This window comes from Gambusia affinis, linkage group LG02, assembly GCF_019740435.1.
Source record: "Gambusia affinis linkage group LG02, SWU_Gaff_1.0, whole genome shotgun sequence".
NCBI lineage: Eukaryota > Metazoa > Chordata > Actinopteri > Cyprinodontiformes > Poeciliidae > Gambusia > Gambusia affinis.
In genome coordinates, this window is record NC_057869.1 from 30,377,077 (window position 1) to 30,395,574 (window position 18,498).

The 18,498-nt window shown below is 39.5% G+C and overlaps 1 protein-coding gene across 1 annotated transcript in view; it reads left to right on the plus strand.

Moving 5' to 3' along the window:
* Positions 1-18,498, plus strand: part of si:ch211-186j3.6 (neural-cadherin) — a 300,924-nt gene that overhangs the window by 207,099 nt on the left and 75,327 nt on the right. Inside the window, 1 exon segment of the mRNA XM_044098247.1 lies at positions 6,783-6,997. Within this exon segment, the coding sequence (XP_043954182.1) occupies positions 6,783-6,997 (215 nt within the window).

Sequence of the window (18,498 nt, forward strand, 5' to 3'; positions counted from 1 at the left end):
TGAGAAGAAAAAGAAATGTAGCTGTTTAGCAGCAGTGAGACAAAGTAACTGGAGGCCTTTGATAAATGCTAATGGTATGGTCTGTGTGGAATCTAGTAATGAAAGCAGGAGAAAAACCTTGGAATTAGTTTTCATAAAATAATACAGAAATAATCTGAAAATATCTGCTTCAAATGATTTAGTATGAGCAGATTTTATCCTTCAGAATTACAATTACAAGTTGAACAAATACATGAAAGTGAAGGCCCACACACACACACACACGCGCACACGCACACACACACACATCTGCTTAAGATTCATTGTTGCAGATGAACAAAAGCCACCATCACATGTGTCCACAAAGCTTTCTTCGCTGGACTTACAGGAGGTAATTTTAACCTTTGGCTTCATTTAATTAGAAGCAGTGAGTGAAAAGGCCGGGATGTGGGTCTGGGTGGCTGAGCTGGAATGTGGTTCACTGTTGGACCTTAACAGGATGATTCACTGGATTGATGTTAGACTTAATCCCAGAATAATTTCCCATGCACACACATACACCACCACACATACGCACAATCACACGCCAATTTACACTTGCATGCAGATGTTTTGCTGGTGGAACGCCATTCAGATTTTTAATGCAGTTAGGGGTCGAGTTTCAGGGTCTGTAGCTAACAGTGTTTTAATTGAAAACTAAATAAGCAAGATTTTCAATTGAAAAACAATTTCTGCTGATAAATTTTTGAATAAGTAGACATAAGAGTTCAACAACAGATGTTTTTAAACAGATGTTTCTAAACTGATATTTACATTTTTTAAACTGTTGTTTCTAAACTGTTATTTAAATTTGTCAACCATTAAATTTATGCAAAGTATTCTTCTATCCAGTAATTTTTCCAGTGTTTCAGGAACTCCTGATCATTCATGAAACTTCTTTAGGAAGCTGTGGACTGTTGATGCTGATGTTAGCTTTGGGGACGTCTGTGCTGCTGCTGCATGTTTAGCATTAAGATGCTATTTTAGCCTTGAACAGCTTCACCTCTAGGCTAACTGCTTTTAGCACAACTTGAGCACAACAATAGTCTTCACCAGCATCCCATAAGATCAGTTCAGAAGCACAAATGAACTCTTAGTGGGTCAAGAGAAGCAGCTTTGTCTTCAGACACTGTAGTTTTTGCAGAGGGTCCCATCAGAACTTTGGTTGTACAAAAAACACACAAAAAAGTGATTCCTTGCTTTAAAATTTTTAACATGTTAAAATCTAAGTGATTTTATTAATAGAAATCAACACATTAAAGTATCAGCCTTAAAGAATATTTAGTTTCTATTAATCTTTTTTTCTTGAATTTTTGTAACCTTTGCAAAAATTCAATTTGCAAACTGCTTTACATCATTTGAGCTTTTCCATGTTTGCGATGATTTATAGAGAATCAAACATTTAACAACTAGAAACAAAGAAAAAAAAACAAATATTAAAAACACAAATAAACCAAAAAGTTAACTTGGAACAATTATCTCCTGGTAATTTCATGTCTTGCAATGTTGGACTGATTTGTGATTGCAGGCCTTCTTTTTGAGTGGCAGCCTACAGTACAGTGAGCACATAGCCACCAGCTAATGACAGCATGTGGGCGAGCGGACTTAAAAAACACAGCTCAGTTGAAATTACTGTCTGCTTCCTCCTTCTTTTCTTTCTCTTGGCAAATCTGGGCAGCACTCACAAACCAGCTTGCTTTTCCAAACACAGATCTGATACATGCAGTCTTGCAACACAAACTGAGCAGAGATTGGCCTACTCTCATTTCCTGTGTGAAGGGCCGTAGGGTTGGACATTTATTGTTTTTTTGTTTTTTTTAAAGAAGTACAGTAAGAGCTTTCATGTGATCAATATATCCACAGCTGCGCTGCAGCAGTTGCTAGTTGCCTCAACCAAACCAAGCTGAAGACTAAGCTAATTTCAAGGCAGAAAGAAGGCGCTGAAACTACCGATCCCCAGATCGCATAACGCCGATTGCATTCACACGTTTCAAAAATGTCACAAATATAATTTATTTTGGGGCTTAAGTGGCAATCCGCAAGGCCAGTGGTGCTCAGGAAGTGAATAGCTATAAATCATTGTTTGCACATTATTGCTCCAACACAAGGTCTTATGCTGGGAGAATATCCTGCCATCCATCCAACAAGCCGCCTGTCTGTTGGTCGTATAATGTTTTATTCTGGTTGCTGTGCCAACAGCTTTAGCAGATATCCCCAGACAACCTTCTCCCCACGGAGCTCCTAGAGCTCATCTGATAACTGATATAATCTCTTCAGTGAGACAGAGGGAGATGTGTCACATCACAGTATAGGACATGACATAAGCACCTCTACTGAAGATTTCGTGGAGCTGGCTCCTTTGGGATTGATAAGTTTCTCCCAAACAGTCAACCAGCACACTACACCTCTAAGAGGAAATTCATTTCAGCTGCTTGCATTGTGTTTCATTTAGTAGCAGAACTAAACTTTTATACACACTGAGTGGCCAGAGAGTGAGCAAAGCTTTATCAGGAGGTTTATCCACTAATAAAGAAAATACACAGTTTTTTCTGATCTTGTATGTAAAGAACACGCCTTCTTCTGATTAATATGTCATCGTCCAGAAGAGATTAGGCAACCTGGTGACGTGTCAATGATATGTAAGGCAGAACATCAAACTGTAGAACATCATTCTTGAGCTTTTGGATGTATTCACACCAGTCATGTCTGCTTTAATAGAACTTTAGTTTGTTTGCCTAGAAATCCAGTTTGTTTGAGGAAGTGTGAATGGGCAATTGAACTCTGATCCAGATCAAAAAGGTGAATTATATTCCGCCTAAAAACCCAAGTCTGTCTTTGGTTGGTGATTCAAATTCAAAAATACTTTATTGATCCCAAAGCAGGCAGGAAGGATCTCTTGTAGCAGTCTGTATTACAGTGAATCTAAAGAAGCCTCTAACTGAAGACACTAATAATTTTTTTCTTACAAACAGCTCCCCATGTTAAACTGGACTTGCGTCTTTCAAAATAGAATCGGTCATTTTTTTCCTCACCAGAAATATCTTCATTTATTACAAATGTAATAAGATTTCTGGAGTTTTTGTTGTTTATACATGCTTCCTGACATTCCCAGGTGAGCCTGCAGTCATATCCAAGTTATGTTTAAATGTTCAGAAATCTAAAGATTTGAAGGAGTCAGTCGAGGGACATTTGAGGGAATCTTGTTGCCATGGTTTGGATCCAACAGTCCACAGACAGGAAGGAGTCGCTGCAACCAGTACGAAGGTGTTCTGTTTGTTCCCACATTCATCCTGTGGTGGAACATTTTGACCTCTGATCTATTGTGCTTTCCTGGTCTCATATTTCATTGTCAGTGAATCTGAGGTTAAACACAAAATTAAAAATAAAAAAGTTTTTATGCTTCTTTTGCAGTTGTTGCAAAAGCAAGTTCATGTTATCAGCTGTTCTTTAAATAAAAATGTGGGACATATTGCTTTATGAAGTATGAACCAAGCAGATGTCAGGGTGAGAAGAAGGTGAAATAGGTGAGATTGCCAGGCCTGGGTCACAGCTGCTGTATGATTGTCATATTTCCAATAACTCCAGAATACCTGAAACCTGCAACATCTGCTGTGGGATCTCTGAGAGGAGACTAGATCAAATGGGGGATATTAGAAACTGAAAACTTCAATTAAAATGTGGGAGAGAGGAAGAAATAAAGAGAAATTTAAGGCCAGGACGGTGCGTCAGCTGGGGGATAACAGAAAGGTAGGGAGAAAAGAAAATAAAGTTTGTGGATATTGAGAAAAAAGAGCAACATGAGGTGAGATGAAGAAAGATGGAAAATGTTTTTTGTGGAGTAAGAAGACAAAAAAGAGATGACAATATAAGATAGGGAGCAAAATGGGAGTGAAGATAAAAGGTATAAAAAAAGCAAATAAAAAAAAAACATAGCACCAGAGAGAAGTGAGGTGGCACGAACTAACACAAAGAGATAAGAATTAATAAAAAGATAAAAGTGCTGCAGGATAGTTTTCTGCTTCACAGGCTTCCCGATACGACCCCAACACATATAAACAGATCACGAGTCACGATTGAAGGGAGAACATGTAGATAATTGATGCACTGGGATTAATAATGAGATTTCAGGAGCAAGACAGTTAAAGGGGGAGGACTGGGATTACAGCACCCCGGCCCAATTTCCAGCTCACAACGAAAGTAGCAAAACAAAGCTGCCTTAAGAGGATTGGAAGGTTCCAACCAAAAACCGTCTCAGATTGAGCACAGAGAATTAGCGTGACATTACAAAAATGGAAATACAAGAATGTGGGTTTTTCCTTGGGTCTTGATTTCACTTCACTGAAGATATTTCGGTTCAAATAACGGACATTCATGGACGTCGCTAGCCAGTTGTTGTCCCTACGGTGTCTGAAAGACAAGTGAAATATCAGGGATTATTAACATTCATCATGTCATTAAAATGTACACAGAAAGGCCAAAACTGAGACTCAGGCTGCGGTGGTGTTACTGCTAATATTGCTCCTGTTTTAGGGTGGGGTTATTATCCTGCTGCATAAAACAACTGCTTACTAAAGATCAAAACAAAGAGGTCAAAATGTGTTAGCTGACAATGACATTCCCCACATAAACACATGCTATGAATCACTGAAAAGGGGTATATTTTATTATGTTGAATAGTTATGTTAGTGAAAGTCTGTGTAATATTCTCCTAAAATCATGGACAGCTTTGTGTTTGTGCTGTGGATTTTTCCTCAGTCATGTCTGAAGAAACCAGACAGAAAACTGAGATTAGAAATAAAAGGATTTGGATGAGAAATGAGCTGTCTAGAAAACACCAGTGAGACCAAGTGTGTGTGTGTGTGTGTGTGTGTGCGTGCGTGTGTGCGTGTGCGTGGGTGTGTGTGTGTGTGTGTGTGGGTGTGCAGGCGTGCGTGAACCGGAGAAGAAGTTTCAGTCTGAAAAATCTCTTTATTAAGAGCGGAATAGTCCATTTGAAAAAGTGCTTTTGGTCTCTGAACAGCGTGTGAAGGAGGCAGTGCCACTACTCGTAATGCATTGCACACAGAGCACTAAGAGCAATAAGTGGCCTGGGAGTTTGGGGGTGGAGGCACCAAAATATCAGGCTTGTGAAAAAACATTCTAATCATAAAAACCACTTGTGGCTGAGACAGCGTTCAGCTACTGTGTAGCGGCTGGAAGTGAGAAAAGCAGGATGAAATTATTTTACTGTTGTAGACAAAAAAAAAAAAAACACATGTTGCAATTTACCATCTTACATGCAGTTAGTCTCCACTGAAGCCACAACATCGCATGGCTCTGATCTGTTTCCTTCTCAACATTTTGTTTCTATACACTTGTATATAGAAACTCCAGACTAGCAAACCTCTCAAACTCATAATTTTATAGATTTGGTCAGATCAAGTCTGACCATGTCATAATAAATATATTTATGATTAGAATATTACATCAGACTAATAAATAAAACCATTCTTAATACAGAAATGTGGGTGTAATGACAAATATATTTAACATCTGGTCATTCCATTCAAGCCTTGTCAGAAATGCATATTTTGATTTATTGAATATGATTGGAATATATGGGGAGACGATTACAGAAACCTGTGATGAATACATAAAATCATTTGGTGTTAAATAATAGGATGCAAAACCAATAAGCATGGCTAACAGAAGTTTGGACCCATTGGTCCATGTAGACCAACACAAGCCCATCATACAGTGTAAAATAATATGCAATGTCTTTATTCCAGCCCTGCTGCACTTTTTGAAACAACTTTACATGTGAACAGCAGCGTCTGACACCGTAGCTAATTACCGCTCACCTCTTTTATAACTGATTCCTTTTTCAGCTTCAGTCGTACTTATATCTACTCATTAGCTTCGCTCTGCGCCCACTGGTGCGGCAGCTAATTATTCCCCTACACCAGCTCGCCGTTCCAGGAGTTCAGCTGTTAGCGAACAGGGTTCAGGATGCGGGGTCGGCGGTGATTTTGAGCGCGCAGCAGCACGTCCTCTCATCGGTGTCACGCTCTTGTCTCGGTGCTGGGAGAGAGTGCTCTGTTGGCGCTCCAGTTAATAACGCTGTAGGGTCCGGGTTACACAGCATTCCGGCATGGGGTCGTGTGCTGTTTACAAGTAACAGGATTTCTGTGATTGGACATGGCTGTTTGATGATCACTGGCTCAAAACTGTTCACACAAGCAACATTTTATTTTATTTTTTTACACTATGTTGGGTTATTTTTGCTTTTTTCCAATCACAAAATCCAATCGAGTCAGAAAGGGTTAAGGAGCAGATTGAAACCCAGAGAGCGTAGACTGAAACAAGCAATGCGGTGCTTCCACAGAGAAAAGGTAAGAGGTGCATTTTGACAGGAAAGCTGTGTAAATGAGACCTTGAATGTCTGAAAATAGTGCAAGAAGAGTTTCCTGGTGATCCAGTGATTTCCTCCCTGCAGCTTTGCCACTAATGAGAACATCTGCATCTGTGGAACATACGGAGTGTGAGTGATCGTCAGAAGGGGAGCGGATGCAACTGTGAACTTACAGAGAGTCGGGGGTTCAACACGTTGCCAGAATCATGTAACAATATTAGACAAAAATGGGATCCAGCAACAGTGAGGGAGATTGTGCTTTTTAAGTTACATAACCGACTTCTCTGGAAATGCCACTAAAAGCCAAATTACACATTTATTTCGTTTACTAATTCATATAATTTCTTCTTTTTGATTTTTCCTTCTTCCCAAGGTGCCAGTGCCCTGCTCAGTTCGAGGGACCTGAATGCCAGCAGAACAAGCACAGTTTCCATGGCAATGGCTATGCTTGGTTTCCTCCTATGATGCCTTGTTTTGAGAGCCATGTGTCGCTGGAGTTTATCACAGACGTGGCTGATGGACTGCTGTTGTACAGCGGCCCACTGGCACAGCTGCAAGCCTGGGACCACGAGGACTTCATGGCCATAGGTAGGATGCAGAAACCCTTTTGCTCAATAAAGAGAGGAAATGCATTCAACCTTCTTACTTATACAACATTGCAGCGGAAGGTAGCTGCACTCTGAATAAAATTAGACCAGAAAGTCTGCCAAATGTAAGGGAAAGGTGACATTTCTCACTTTAGAAGGAGCCAGTAACGATTCCTAAATCGCTACCTACTTAACTTCAGCCTCCCACTTTGCAAGACCTGACAATGCGATGAGGCTGTATGCTTCTATCACATCAGATCTGGAGTTTATGGTAATGTAAGGGAAGTGAATAATTGAGATGCTTGGTGAGGTTGAGTTCTTTGGAAAAACGGATGAATTAGGTTGAGGTGTATTCCTTGTTCTGCACATTTGGGAAAACTATCTTTCTCCAGCTCGGTCCTTTTATCTTTAGGGAGTTAAGTTTAATGCAGAGTTGTTCAGTGAATGCAATGAAAGTCTGACTGAGTTGCAGGGAAATGACTGTATAATCCAGTTCACTGAAACGGTTGAACGTCTGTCGGTCTGCTAGACCACAATCATGTACTGGTCTGTTTTTATATGGCTGCTGAAATACGAACACATGGCTCCTTCCTTTGTTCCCTCCTTCCTACTTTCCAGGAGTACAGACATGCAGTAATGATGTTGTATTTTGTATACTTTAAAATTAACATACAGAACTAAGATATCTTAAAAGTTGAGTTCGGACAAAAAAAGATTTACATGAAAAATACATAGGAGCCCTGAAAGCATAACATCCCCCTACAATGGGCCCAAACTCATGATTGAGTGCTATTACACAGCTGCATGAAGGAAACTCACATGCCCATATTTTATCATACTTCCCCTCGCCTAGATAATGTGTTGAACCAGATATTTCACAAAGATTTATGGCGGATTGTCTGTACCATTGTCTGGAGTGACTGCACCCCGATTAGAGAATGAAGAGAATAGAACAAGTTGGCAGCTACAAAAGGACACCTCAACCTATATACTGTTACATATGTAGACTTCATGAGGGGAAGCAGAAAGTTTCGGTAGAAAAGAACTTCCTGTCTAGTTGAACTCCAAGAGGTGAGCAAAGAAGACTGGTGGGGAGTTTCTCACCGATGTTATCACTGTTCTTCATTCTCCAAAATGAGGTGTTGCAAATTAGAAAAAAGTTGTGGAAATTTAGTTTTGTCTATGTGACCAGGGTTTCCCCCAGTGCATTATAAGCCTGGCCGCCTTGTTTTTACTTCTATAAAAATTAATAATTGGGGAAAAAAATTGCTTAATTGATTTTTTATTTTTTTTGTCTTTGGGATAAATTTTTAAGCCGGGTTGCAAACGCCTCTCTTCTAAGCTTTTCACTCGCGGAGCAAATTTATTTCTAAAAGTTTTATAGTTTATGCATTTAAAGCCGGAGAATGGACCAATCATACAGCTGGCGCCTCAGCGCGGATCCTGCGCGCTCCTCCTTTCACTCAAACTGAGCTTGACCTGAATGGATATTTACATCAACCCTGTGGGTAGTTATTTCTCTTTGGAGAAATCTATATCAAAGTAAGAGTTTAAAACGAACCGCGTCAGTTCTGGTTGCACAGCTGTAGAATCTGGGTGAACCGCAGAAATAACTTGTGCGCGTCTGTTTGCAGCCATTTACGTGTTGAACGAGTGGTGAGAATAATTTATTTTTGTGGACAGAATTATGTACGGCGATTATATCTCAACACTGTGCCGAGTGTGTGGCTCTGTCTTCCCTGTAACGTTTATGTCAACTACTAACACACCGGTTGGTCGGTGAGTTAGTAGTTGACAGACCAGCACTAACCTCATCATGCAGGTTCAGCCCAGTAAGGAGCTTTCACGCTCGCCTCGCATCACGCTGGTTTTATATTATTTTAGAATTATTTTTCCGGTTAAACGGTGCACCCAACAATATCAAATGCTTTTTCCACTTAGACAGCCAGAGTTAATATGCGCGGCCGCACGGAGATCTGAAGAAAACCCGTCCCTCAAACTTAAGCAACCACAACAGTTTTAGCAACCACCAGGTTTAGCAAGTGTTCTGGGGGAAACCCTGGTGACGTTTGAAGTTAAAATGACAGACCTCTCTTTTCTCACTGCAGCTGTGTTCACAATGTTTTAAGAGAACAAAGCCGGTTTAATAGAGAGCAGGATTTATAGACAGATAAAACGAGAGCAGGAATTGTTGTAGATCTTGGTATATTTAGTGTTTTAATCTGATAGACTAACACCTCCTCATATCTCTTGCTATTCCGTTCCTTGCACCGGTCTGCTCTCCTGGGAGAGATGCTGTTGTTCTATCACTGCCAAAGTAATAAGTGTGGGAGGGGAGGTCCGTAGGGAGAGTCGGGTGTGTTGTGTCAGTGTGAGCGCGTGTGTGTTTGTGTCTGGATGTTTGGGTGCATGCTACCGGCAGGTTTGCTGTGTAATTCCTGAATGATTTCATTTTGCTCTTGTTGTTTTGGTGCAGAGGGTGTTTTGGGGTTTATTGGGTCGTAAAGACTTAGGATTAGGTTAGTTGAGTCATTAGTGCGATCCATGTGCAGCGTGTAATTAGTCAGGCTGTATATATTTAGAGCTCTAATTAACTTGTTTCAAGGTTGACCTGGTGCATGTAACAAACCCATCAGGGAGCCCAGCCTGTGTTAGAGGCTCATGCTACAGAATTATAGATGATATAAAAGTGTTTTAATCATCTTTGTGTGTTTGGAATGTACAGAACGAATTACTGCTCTGAATAATCTCCTTTATCATGTTCTTATTTAAAGTTGCAAATCCTTCGCTGCTCCGTTTTTGTTTGCATTTTGTGAAGAAGAACATTGTGGTCAGTGTCTTCTTCAGAGGTTTTTGTGTCGTTTCCTTCAGTGGTTCTTGGTGCAGCGCCCCCAAAGGCAGGGCAATGCACAACGTTTTCAATAGTTTGGATTGTTTGACAAGGTGCAGCGTGAAAGTCAACCATAACAACTGAAATGGAACAAATGTTGCAATTTTGCTCTATAATCTAACCAAGCTTACCTGACTATCAAGTGTGAAAATAGTTTTTGTCTTAATGGCCATTGTTGCTTTTTGAGGAAATTCTGGGTCTTCCCTGGAATCCCATTTCAGGAGGATGTATCCTGAAAACATCCAGAGACAGTCACAACCTCAGCTTATGCCCTTCTGCTTTTAGCCGACCTTTTTGCAAAAATTATCTACAAACTTTTAGTTTTCTTAAATCCTAAATGTGGGAATCCTGCCTGGCTCAAATAAAGCCTCTTTGGGGTCTTAAAAACTCAACATAGGGGTGTGCCCTGGTGGCGTAGGGGATAGCGCTACCAATGTTTGGAGGCCTTGGGTCCTTGACGCGGACGTCGCAGGTTTGACTCCCGGACCCGTTGATGTTTGCCGCATGTCTTCCCCCTAAATGTCTTACTCTCATTTTAATGTGATACAACCCCTGGCCAGAATATAATGGAATCATACCGCTTGGAATAGGTTCTGTCAATTGTTTAACTTTGTGGAAGGAAATGACTGCAGTTAAAACAGAGTGCTTCCAGATCTGTTCCCGCATGTAGAGGCTGATCTGCTGCACCTGCTAACAGGAAACAAAAGCAACACAAGGGAGCTGGCAGCTGAAATATTGAAAGTGAATCAAAAAGTTCAGGAAGGAAAATCAACTTGGAGTGTTACCAAAAATGTTGCTCTCTCCCAGCCAGCAGGGCTTAACATTCGAGGTAAGTTCAGACAAAATAGGAAGCCGCAGTATAGAAAACAGTTTGGGAATAGAAAGCAGGAGGAGACATGCTTTATGTATTAAAGGGACAAGATTATTTAATGTCAACTTTTTTGAGCTTTACTTCATGTTATAATGTTATTCCCTTATCATAAACATACCCTGAGGGTTCCCTTGATATGTCCTTTTATGTCTGTACATAACATCTTTTAATCTCTATGGCAACCATTCATTGTACAAAGCGCCTGGTTGGACCCAGCAACTCCTTTGAGGCTGAGCTCCTCCTCAGAGATGGAGTTTCCGAGCTTCAGCCTCACAGATCAGCCCTCCACTGCGACTCCCCCACTTAGCTCCTTCAGACTAGCCAGAAGCAATTAGCAAACACCCAGTGGAACTGCACATCTGCTGAGCTTATTATTGGAGCTACTTCTCAGTTCAACACCAGTAAAAATGTTGTTAAACGGTTAATAAAGGAGCCATATTGTGATGACTTCTTCAAAGCAGGGTTTGAGAAAGAGCAGGAGTTTTAAAGAAACAGAGGATTTTCACACTATGTGCCTGCAAAAAAAAAAACATAATACTGCTCCACTTAAAACTGACAAATGTCAGAAAAAAGAAAAGTCTTTTTGTGTATTACAAAAATGTACCTGCAGATTTTTTGGTTGCTATCTGGGGTCATATTTTTACAGGTTGGAAGGGATCCGGTTTGTCCTGTACACATTCCTCATTGGCTTTTTCTTCAGTACAAATAATACTTACATGCACTATGCTGCAGAGCTGAAGCTCTTCCAAAGCCACCCACTCAACCAACCCTGTTTTCCTGCCGAAGGGCAGCTGCGCCAAGCCGGCCCTGCTGTGCATGCCAGAGAAGGTGGAAGGCATTCACATAGAAACACTGTCAACACAGCAGTGTGCTGTTTCCAGTCTTTAGGCACTTGGAAAACAGGATATTACATGGATTGAACAGAGTGTAATGTGTGTGCATGTAGAGGCCAAAACTGTACAATTTTTTTTTTTTTTAAATCCTCGGCTGACCTCTGGTAGATATTGAATTTAAAATCAGCATACTTTCAGAAAAAAAATGTGGCCTTAGATTAGCATAAATGTATTTCAGATTTACGGTGTTCAAAACAGTTTCCACATCTAGAGATCCAGATTTACCGCATTTCATGAAGGATTCATTTTTTTATTGACCAATGGTGAACACATATTTTATTCATGGGAGTAGCAACACAGAAAAAAAATGAATCATGCCACTTGCTCCAACAACATTCTAGCCTAGAGTGGCTGCTTGGGTTTCAAAACATAAAACTTTGCCTTTGGATAACACCTCACAAACTGTTTAGTTTTTTTGTTAGTCAGAATATAGTGTACATTGACAAAAGTATTATGGATTATTAAGGATTATGTAAAATCTACTTTTTTAAGCTTTACATCATGGTGTAATGTTATTCCTTCATCAAAAACATACCTGAAGCGACACGTTGATTCATTCATGCATGTTTGAGAAGTCTCCCCTCCCCCACGCCTCCTCCTTTCAGTTCCTTCAGACTAGTGTCAGCAGCAATTACCATCTGGTGGAGGTGACAAGTTGAGCTCATTATGGGACGGTTGGAGAAACGTGATGACTGTTGAAGGGGTGGTGTTGGAAAGGGTCAGAGGTTTTTAAAGAGACAGAGACCAATTTCAAGTGGTAAGGTGCAAAATCAGTTTTTCTTTCCAGTTATTTTTGATGAACACATAATTTTTATAACAACTAAAGAAAACATAGTTATGTGATCAATATATGGACTGACACTATATGTCTAGAAAATAAATAATATTCCCCTTCAGTTTGTATGCTTTTTGTTGAATCAGGATTCCTTTACACTGCAGTGACACCCAGCAGTGATCCAGACCTTTTTCACATATTGTTTTGAAACATTGCAAACGTAAGATGTAAAATGATACAGGAAATAGGAAGAGATGAGGATTGGACATACAGCAGGGTTCACGCACAATCTAGAAAAGTCTGAATTTAATTGAAGTATTTTCCAGCTCTGAGTTAGAAAACATAAAATAGAGAATTAAATAAAATCACAACAGAACTGAGTTTCATTCCTTTCCAGTGTCCTTCTGCCAGTCTGGTTGTTGGGGGTCTTTGGAACCAAAACTACTTTGGACTACTACAGATTTGGTAGTTTTGGAACCGTGGCAGAGAATCTTACACATGCAGTTCTCTGTATGGACTCACCTTGTTTGTTTGAAGCTGGATTCGGAGAAGGTGCTAAGCTTCCAAACTGACACTTGCTTCAGAAACAAACTTCTTTGTGAATGAAGATAAAACTATCAATTTTAAATGAGCTATGCTGTAGATAATTTTGTTTTTAACTGTGATATTTTTGATAGTTGTGCTCAAATCTTACTTTTCAAATAGATGGAAATCAAGTCTCTTTTTTTTACCTACACTAAGAATTGTTATCTACTCAACAACAAACTAAACACGGCATTTTGTAAAAAGCAGACAAATCAATTATTACAAATACTAAACATAAAAAGGGTATCACTAATTTGCCTTATTAAAAGAAAGGAATACAGTATGCTTATTTTTGTTTCTGTTAAACTGCTTTGTGTATTGTGTATAATTTGGTTTAAAAAATTTTATCTCATAGATCTATATGTTTTAGAAAGTGCCCATCAGCTGCTAATTCTGTCCCTGAACAAAACTATTCAAATTGCCACAAATAGTCAACGCACCCGAGTTCAGACACAGCAACTGGGACAGATAAAACTACCTATCTAATTCAAGTGATATCAAAAATAATAAAATAACTTCTAATTTGATAAACTACATATTTTGCAGAACTCTAATATCTGCCTTCGTTCTGTATTGATCTTTTTGTTTGTTTTGCTTCTTCTCATGAGGTCGGTCAGCTTCATTAAGCTGCACATACAACCTATTCTCTTACCTTTGCTGGGAGATTGTTTGTCGTCGTGGTGATTTGTGCCGGTTCTTATCAGCAATAAAAGACGAACATGACTGGGAGCAGCGGGCTTCACTCGTCGACACGGGCATGCAAAACCCGGCAGCCAGAACCCAGCGCGTTTCCAATCAATACGCAAATTAACAAGACAAATGAAATTCACTTAATTACATTGGGCCTTTTCAATCTGGTGCAGACAGGGTGTCAGATAAGAATTTCCCCTAGCCCAGCAGGAACATATTATTCTTACCTAATGCAGCTGTTTGTTAGTTCACATTCCACTGCTGCTGAAACAGAAGATGGAGGGACAAATTGAGACCATGCCTGGGGAAAAAGAGATGAAAACGTCTTGCACACAAACAGATTCACTTTTGCATTCTGCTCGGTTTGCACCAAGCTGTCAAACAGCAGCTCACATAGCCCGACTCCAGACTAGCTATGAAAGAGGAAGTGGCGGATGCAGAGATCCAATATGCATTGACTGGAGGGCTGGCTAGCTGTCTGACACACCATTTATACAAGGCGCTCTGCGCTCTAAACTTGCTGTTTCACCTGCTGATTTGTACACAGACTGACTTCTGCGGGCTCCAGCCTCTGCGAGACTGATGTTTGCTACTGTCACGGGAACGGGTGTGGGGAGTGCAGAGCAGTGTGATTTGTAATGCTGTTTATGCAGCCCATATGCTCTCAGTTTGACGTCTGTGTAGCTTCAGACCCGCAGAAGTGGAAAAAAGTTTTTTATATTTAAAAGCCCCCTAGCCCCCTTCTCTGCAGGAACTCCAACTAGTCTTGTAGACAAAGCAAACACTTCTCCTCTGTCCTTCTCCTTCTCGTCCTCTCTCTGCTTCTTGTCTTTGATCGAAGAAGGAGGTAATGCATTACGTATGAGGAGCGGTAAAGAGGCCCTGTCTTGTGCTAACCCTGTAGCTCCCAGACCATTTAAAAGGCTTCGCATCTTACGAGGACCTTCTGGTCCACACCCAGCTGAGCTTTTACATTTTGCTTCTTCTTTTTTTGCCTGTCACTCTTTGTTTGTCTCTCTGAGGCGCTTTCGCAGCTGGAATTCCTATTTGCTGGAAAACACAAGAATGTTCAATTATTATTATTGCAACAGACTTTAAACGTGAGTTGCAGCAGATGCTGTTTTCCTATCAAACTAAAAAAAAGATGAGAGGAATAAAAAAGTTCTGGAGGTACTTGTTGCTGATTGGCTGATCAGTGTTTGTTTTAATCCAGTAAATAACAGAGAAATATTTAAAGGGGGAGTGTTATGTGTTTTCCAGGCACATGGTGCCATTTTTAGCACAATGAAGTAACCAAACATTTAGTTTAGTTAAAAAATGCTGTATATCAAACATGACTTAAAAGAAATGTTACTTTGTAATTCAATGCCTTGAAATTGGGCCTCTGTCTCTTTATAAACGCCTCCTCTTTCTGAAACTCTGCCTTCAGGAAGTTATTACAACATGATTTCTCTAGTTAGCACACAATTTGCTCAGAATGAAAGAATAAACCGGTATCTTCTTACCAAGGTTTATTTTAAGAAATCTGGTTTATTTAGACTGTTACCAGACCAATAGCTGACTTTTTCCCCATTTATATGTTTTTCTGTTATTTTTCCATCAGAAATGTTGTGAATGTTTTAGTAAAGAAAAGCTTTACCTTACCCAAAAACAGCCTTGTTGCTACAAATTAGCACCTGCTCCCAGGTGTTGTGTTTCCTTTAATGCTGTGACAACTGCAGTCAATTGATGTGGATCTGAATACTGATGAATCGCTGCATAAAGGCCTGATTTAGCGAATGAAGCACTTGTTAAACTGTGTCGATCCTTGGCCAACAACACACAGTAGCTCAACAGTCCATGAAAAAAAATCTGGCTTCTTCTTCCTGTAGAGGGGAATATGTTTGTACTCCCAGCTCTGCTCTGACAGCTCCTCTGTTTGAACTGCTCTGTCTGTTTTAGTTCGTCTCTCAGTTTTGTTTTACCTCTCAGGTGCCTGCTTCTTATCACCAATTGACCTTTTTCCAAATTTAGTGCTAACTCATGCTTACTCTAAATCGGTCCTCTCTCTCCTCTTCTGTCAGCTTGTCCACAGGTTGTTGCTGCACCTTTTATCTATTCCTCTTCTTATTTCTCTCCTGTCTTCTGTTTGGCTCTTACAGCAGCCTGTGGCTCTCTCTCACTTCTGATCTTAATCTCCTTGGCATTCTTCTTTGGGACAGCTGATATTCATCATTAGTTCCCTTGAAAATGATCACATTATTATAAAAACAACCTGCTTAGCTTGACCAAACAATCGGTTGTCAAGCTAACCTTTCTTTTGTTAAAACAGAATTTTTAATTCCACCTAATAACAGAGTACAACAGCTTATTAGGGCCATTGTAGACAGAAAAAAAAATGAAGAGTAGTTCTAGGCTGAAATATTTTGAGATGTCTCAAATTTTCTAGATGAAACAAGAATATTGCCAAGTTCCAAAAGTCAAAAATTTGCAAGAGAAATCTCAGAAATTTTGAGATTTATCTCAGATATTTTGTGGAGAGAACAAAGAAATTTCCAAGTTCGAAAAGTCAAAACCTTGGCTAGAAAAACCACAGAACATTGGAGATTAATCTCAGAAATATTGTAGAAAAACTTGGAGATTTCTTTGTTCAATTTGTTGAAAATGTTCAACTTTTGGAAGTTTTCTGAGTTTTAAAAGTCAAAGGTTTTTAACTTTTGAAAGTCAGAAATCTCTAAGAGTAATCTAAAAATATCAGAATTTCTTGGTGGAAATTTACTCCATTTTTTTCTCTCTATCTATAACGGCCCTTATACATTGTCATAGTTTTACAACGTAACTTTTGTCATGTTAGAAATATTTAGTTTAGGTGATTTATACTTTTTTTGGCTATTTGAACAGAATGTAGCCTAATTAATCATTTACATTACAGCATATGTCAATTAAATGTTACAAGTGAATAATATTTCTAAATATTTATAGCATTGAGGTAGATTATGTTAGTCATCAGTGTCTTGTATTAACTGTAGTATAACAACACAGAAGATGAACTTCCATTGTAATTTTCAAACTGTTGTAATTTTAGCAGTATACTCAAATCCATTTGGCCAAGTAGGAAACATTTTTAGCTATTTTGCATTTTAAAGCCTGTGGTAAGATATAGCAGTTTTTTGTAACTTCTTCAAGATTAATTAAAAAAGGAAGTGGTAATTGGCTTATTAGCTTAAGTGTTACATATGGAAGTGCTGAACTGTCAAAGCTAGGAAAATAATTTCAGTGTCAAAGTATCTTGTTAAAACAAGAAACTTTCCTGTTATAATAAAATACAAAACTTGTTAAAACCCGTTTTCCTTTTTGTTTTAATAGGAATTAAAGCTCATTGAAGCCAAAATATTTTACTGTATATTTAAACAAGACAGATTGTAACACAACCGGCAACATTGACGATCGCCCAGAGCCAACACAGTGGGAAGATGGAGAGTCAGAGTCTTCAGCCGAAGCCCAAAGTGCAGAGAAGTTTAAGCAGCAACAAGAGATTAGAGCACTGGCCGACTCCTGTGACTTCCAGTTTCATTCAGTCTGAATGAGTTAGAATATCTGAGTTAGCAACACTCATTATGGAACTTTTTAAATCTAGACTGAAACCAACATATTTTTAGCTGGAACTGTAAAAGAGCCAAAAGGGATTTGGTTTCTTCTTCTTTTTTTAATTGACACCCAATAGCAAATGCTTTAGGTGCAAAGTGAATCCCTAATTTTGGCACTGGACCTGTGTGAGTATAGCTTCAGGCTAGCCATGGGGAAAATTAGAAACAATAAACTGCTGGACTCACGCTGTGATGGATAATATTTTTAATTGAAAAGCAGGACGTGCTGCAGCATTGGCATGAGACATAATTCCAGACATATTCTCTCCAGAGACGTCAGTAGAATTACCAGGTTTTCCACTTAGTTCTCATTTCAGTATTTTAAGTGAAGTCCTGCGAGGAAGAGTTAATGGCAATGATTCTGGTGGACAGAATTATCCCACCCTGGGATTTCCCTCCATTGCTCATAACTGGCGTTGAGTTGATCCTAATTCATCCATCATCAATTCTCAAAGCAGGAGCAGCAGAAAGGTACTATTGTTGAGGTATTTGAGTGCTGTGGATCACACCAGCTCTGTTTAGTTCCCTTTAATCGAATTTTAGTTTGTTTGTAGAAAAAGTTTAGTTTGTTTGGGGAGGTGAGATTGCATAATCGAACTCTGACGTTGATTAAAGATAAAACTAAAAAATCCTGGCAAACTCTAGTCCTAAAAACCTTGGTCTCTGCTTCGTTGAAGTGAACTCTGGTGTGGTTTGAAATCAAATATTAATGTCAAACACATAGGAAAACACTCCAAAATGTGGAAGTGAACTAGTGCAGGACATTCTGGGTAAATACAACTGAAACAAATGAGTCTAGTGGGAGCAGGAGAAATGGCTGTGATCTTTGCCATGGAGCAGAGAAATCCTCCGATTGGTAAAATCTGACAATGCTACATCTTTGTTTACCTTTCATGAAGAAGGAAGCTGTGCTCAGTATCTTCTTTAGAGGTTTTTGAGACATTTTCTTTAGTGGTTCTTGGGGGGGACATATTTTGCAAAAGGGTTTGTTTTGTTTTTACAGTGCAGTATGAAAGTGAATCAAACCAGCTGAAAATGTAACAAATTCTGCTCCCCAATTGAACAAAGTCTACTGGATTGTCAAGTGTGGAGACACGTTTGGCATTGTTTCTACATGAAAGTGGGCTGGGCCCCTCAACTTAACAAAACCAGAGTTAATTTGAAATTCAGGA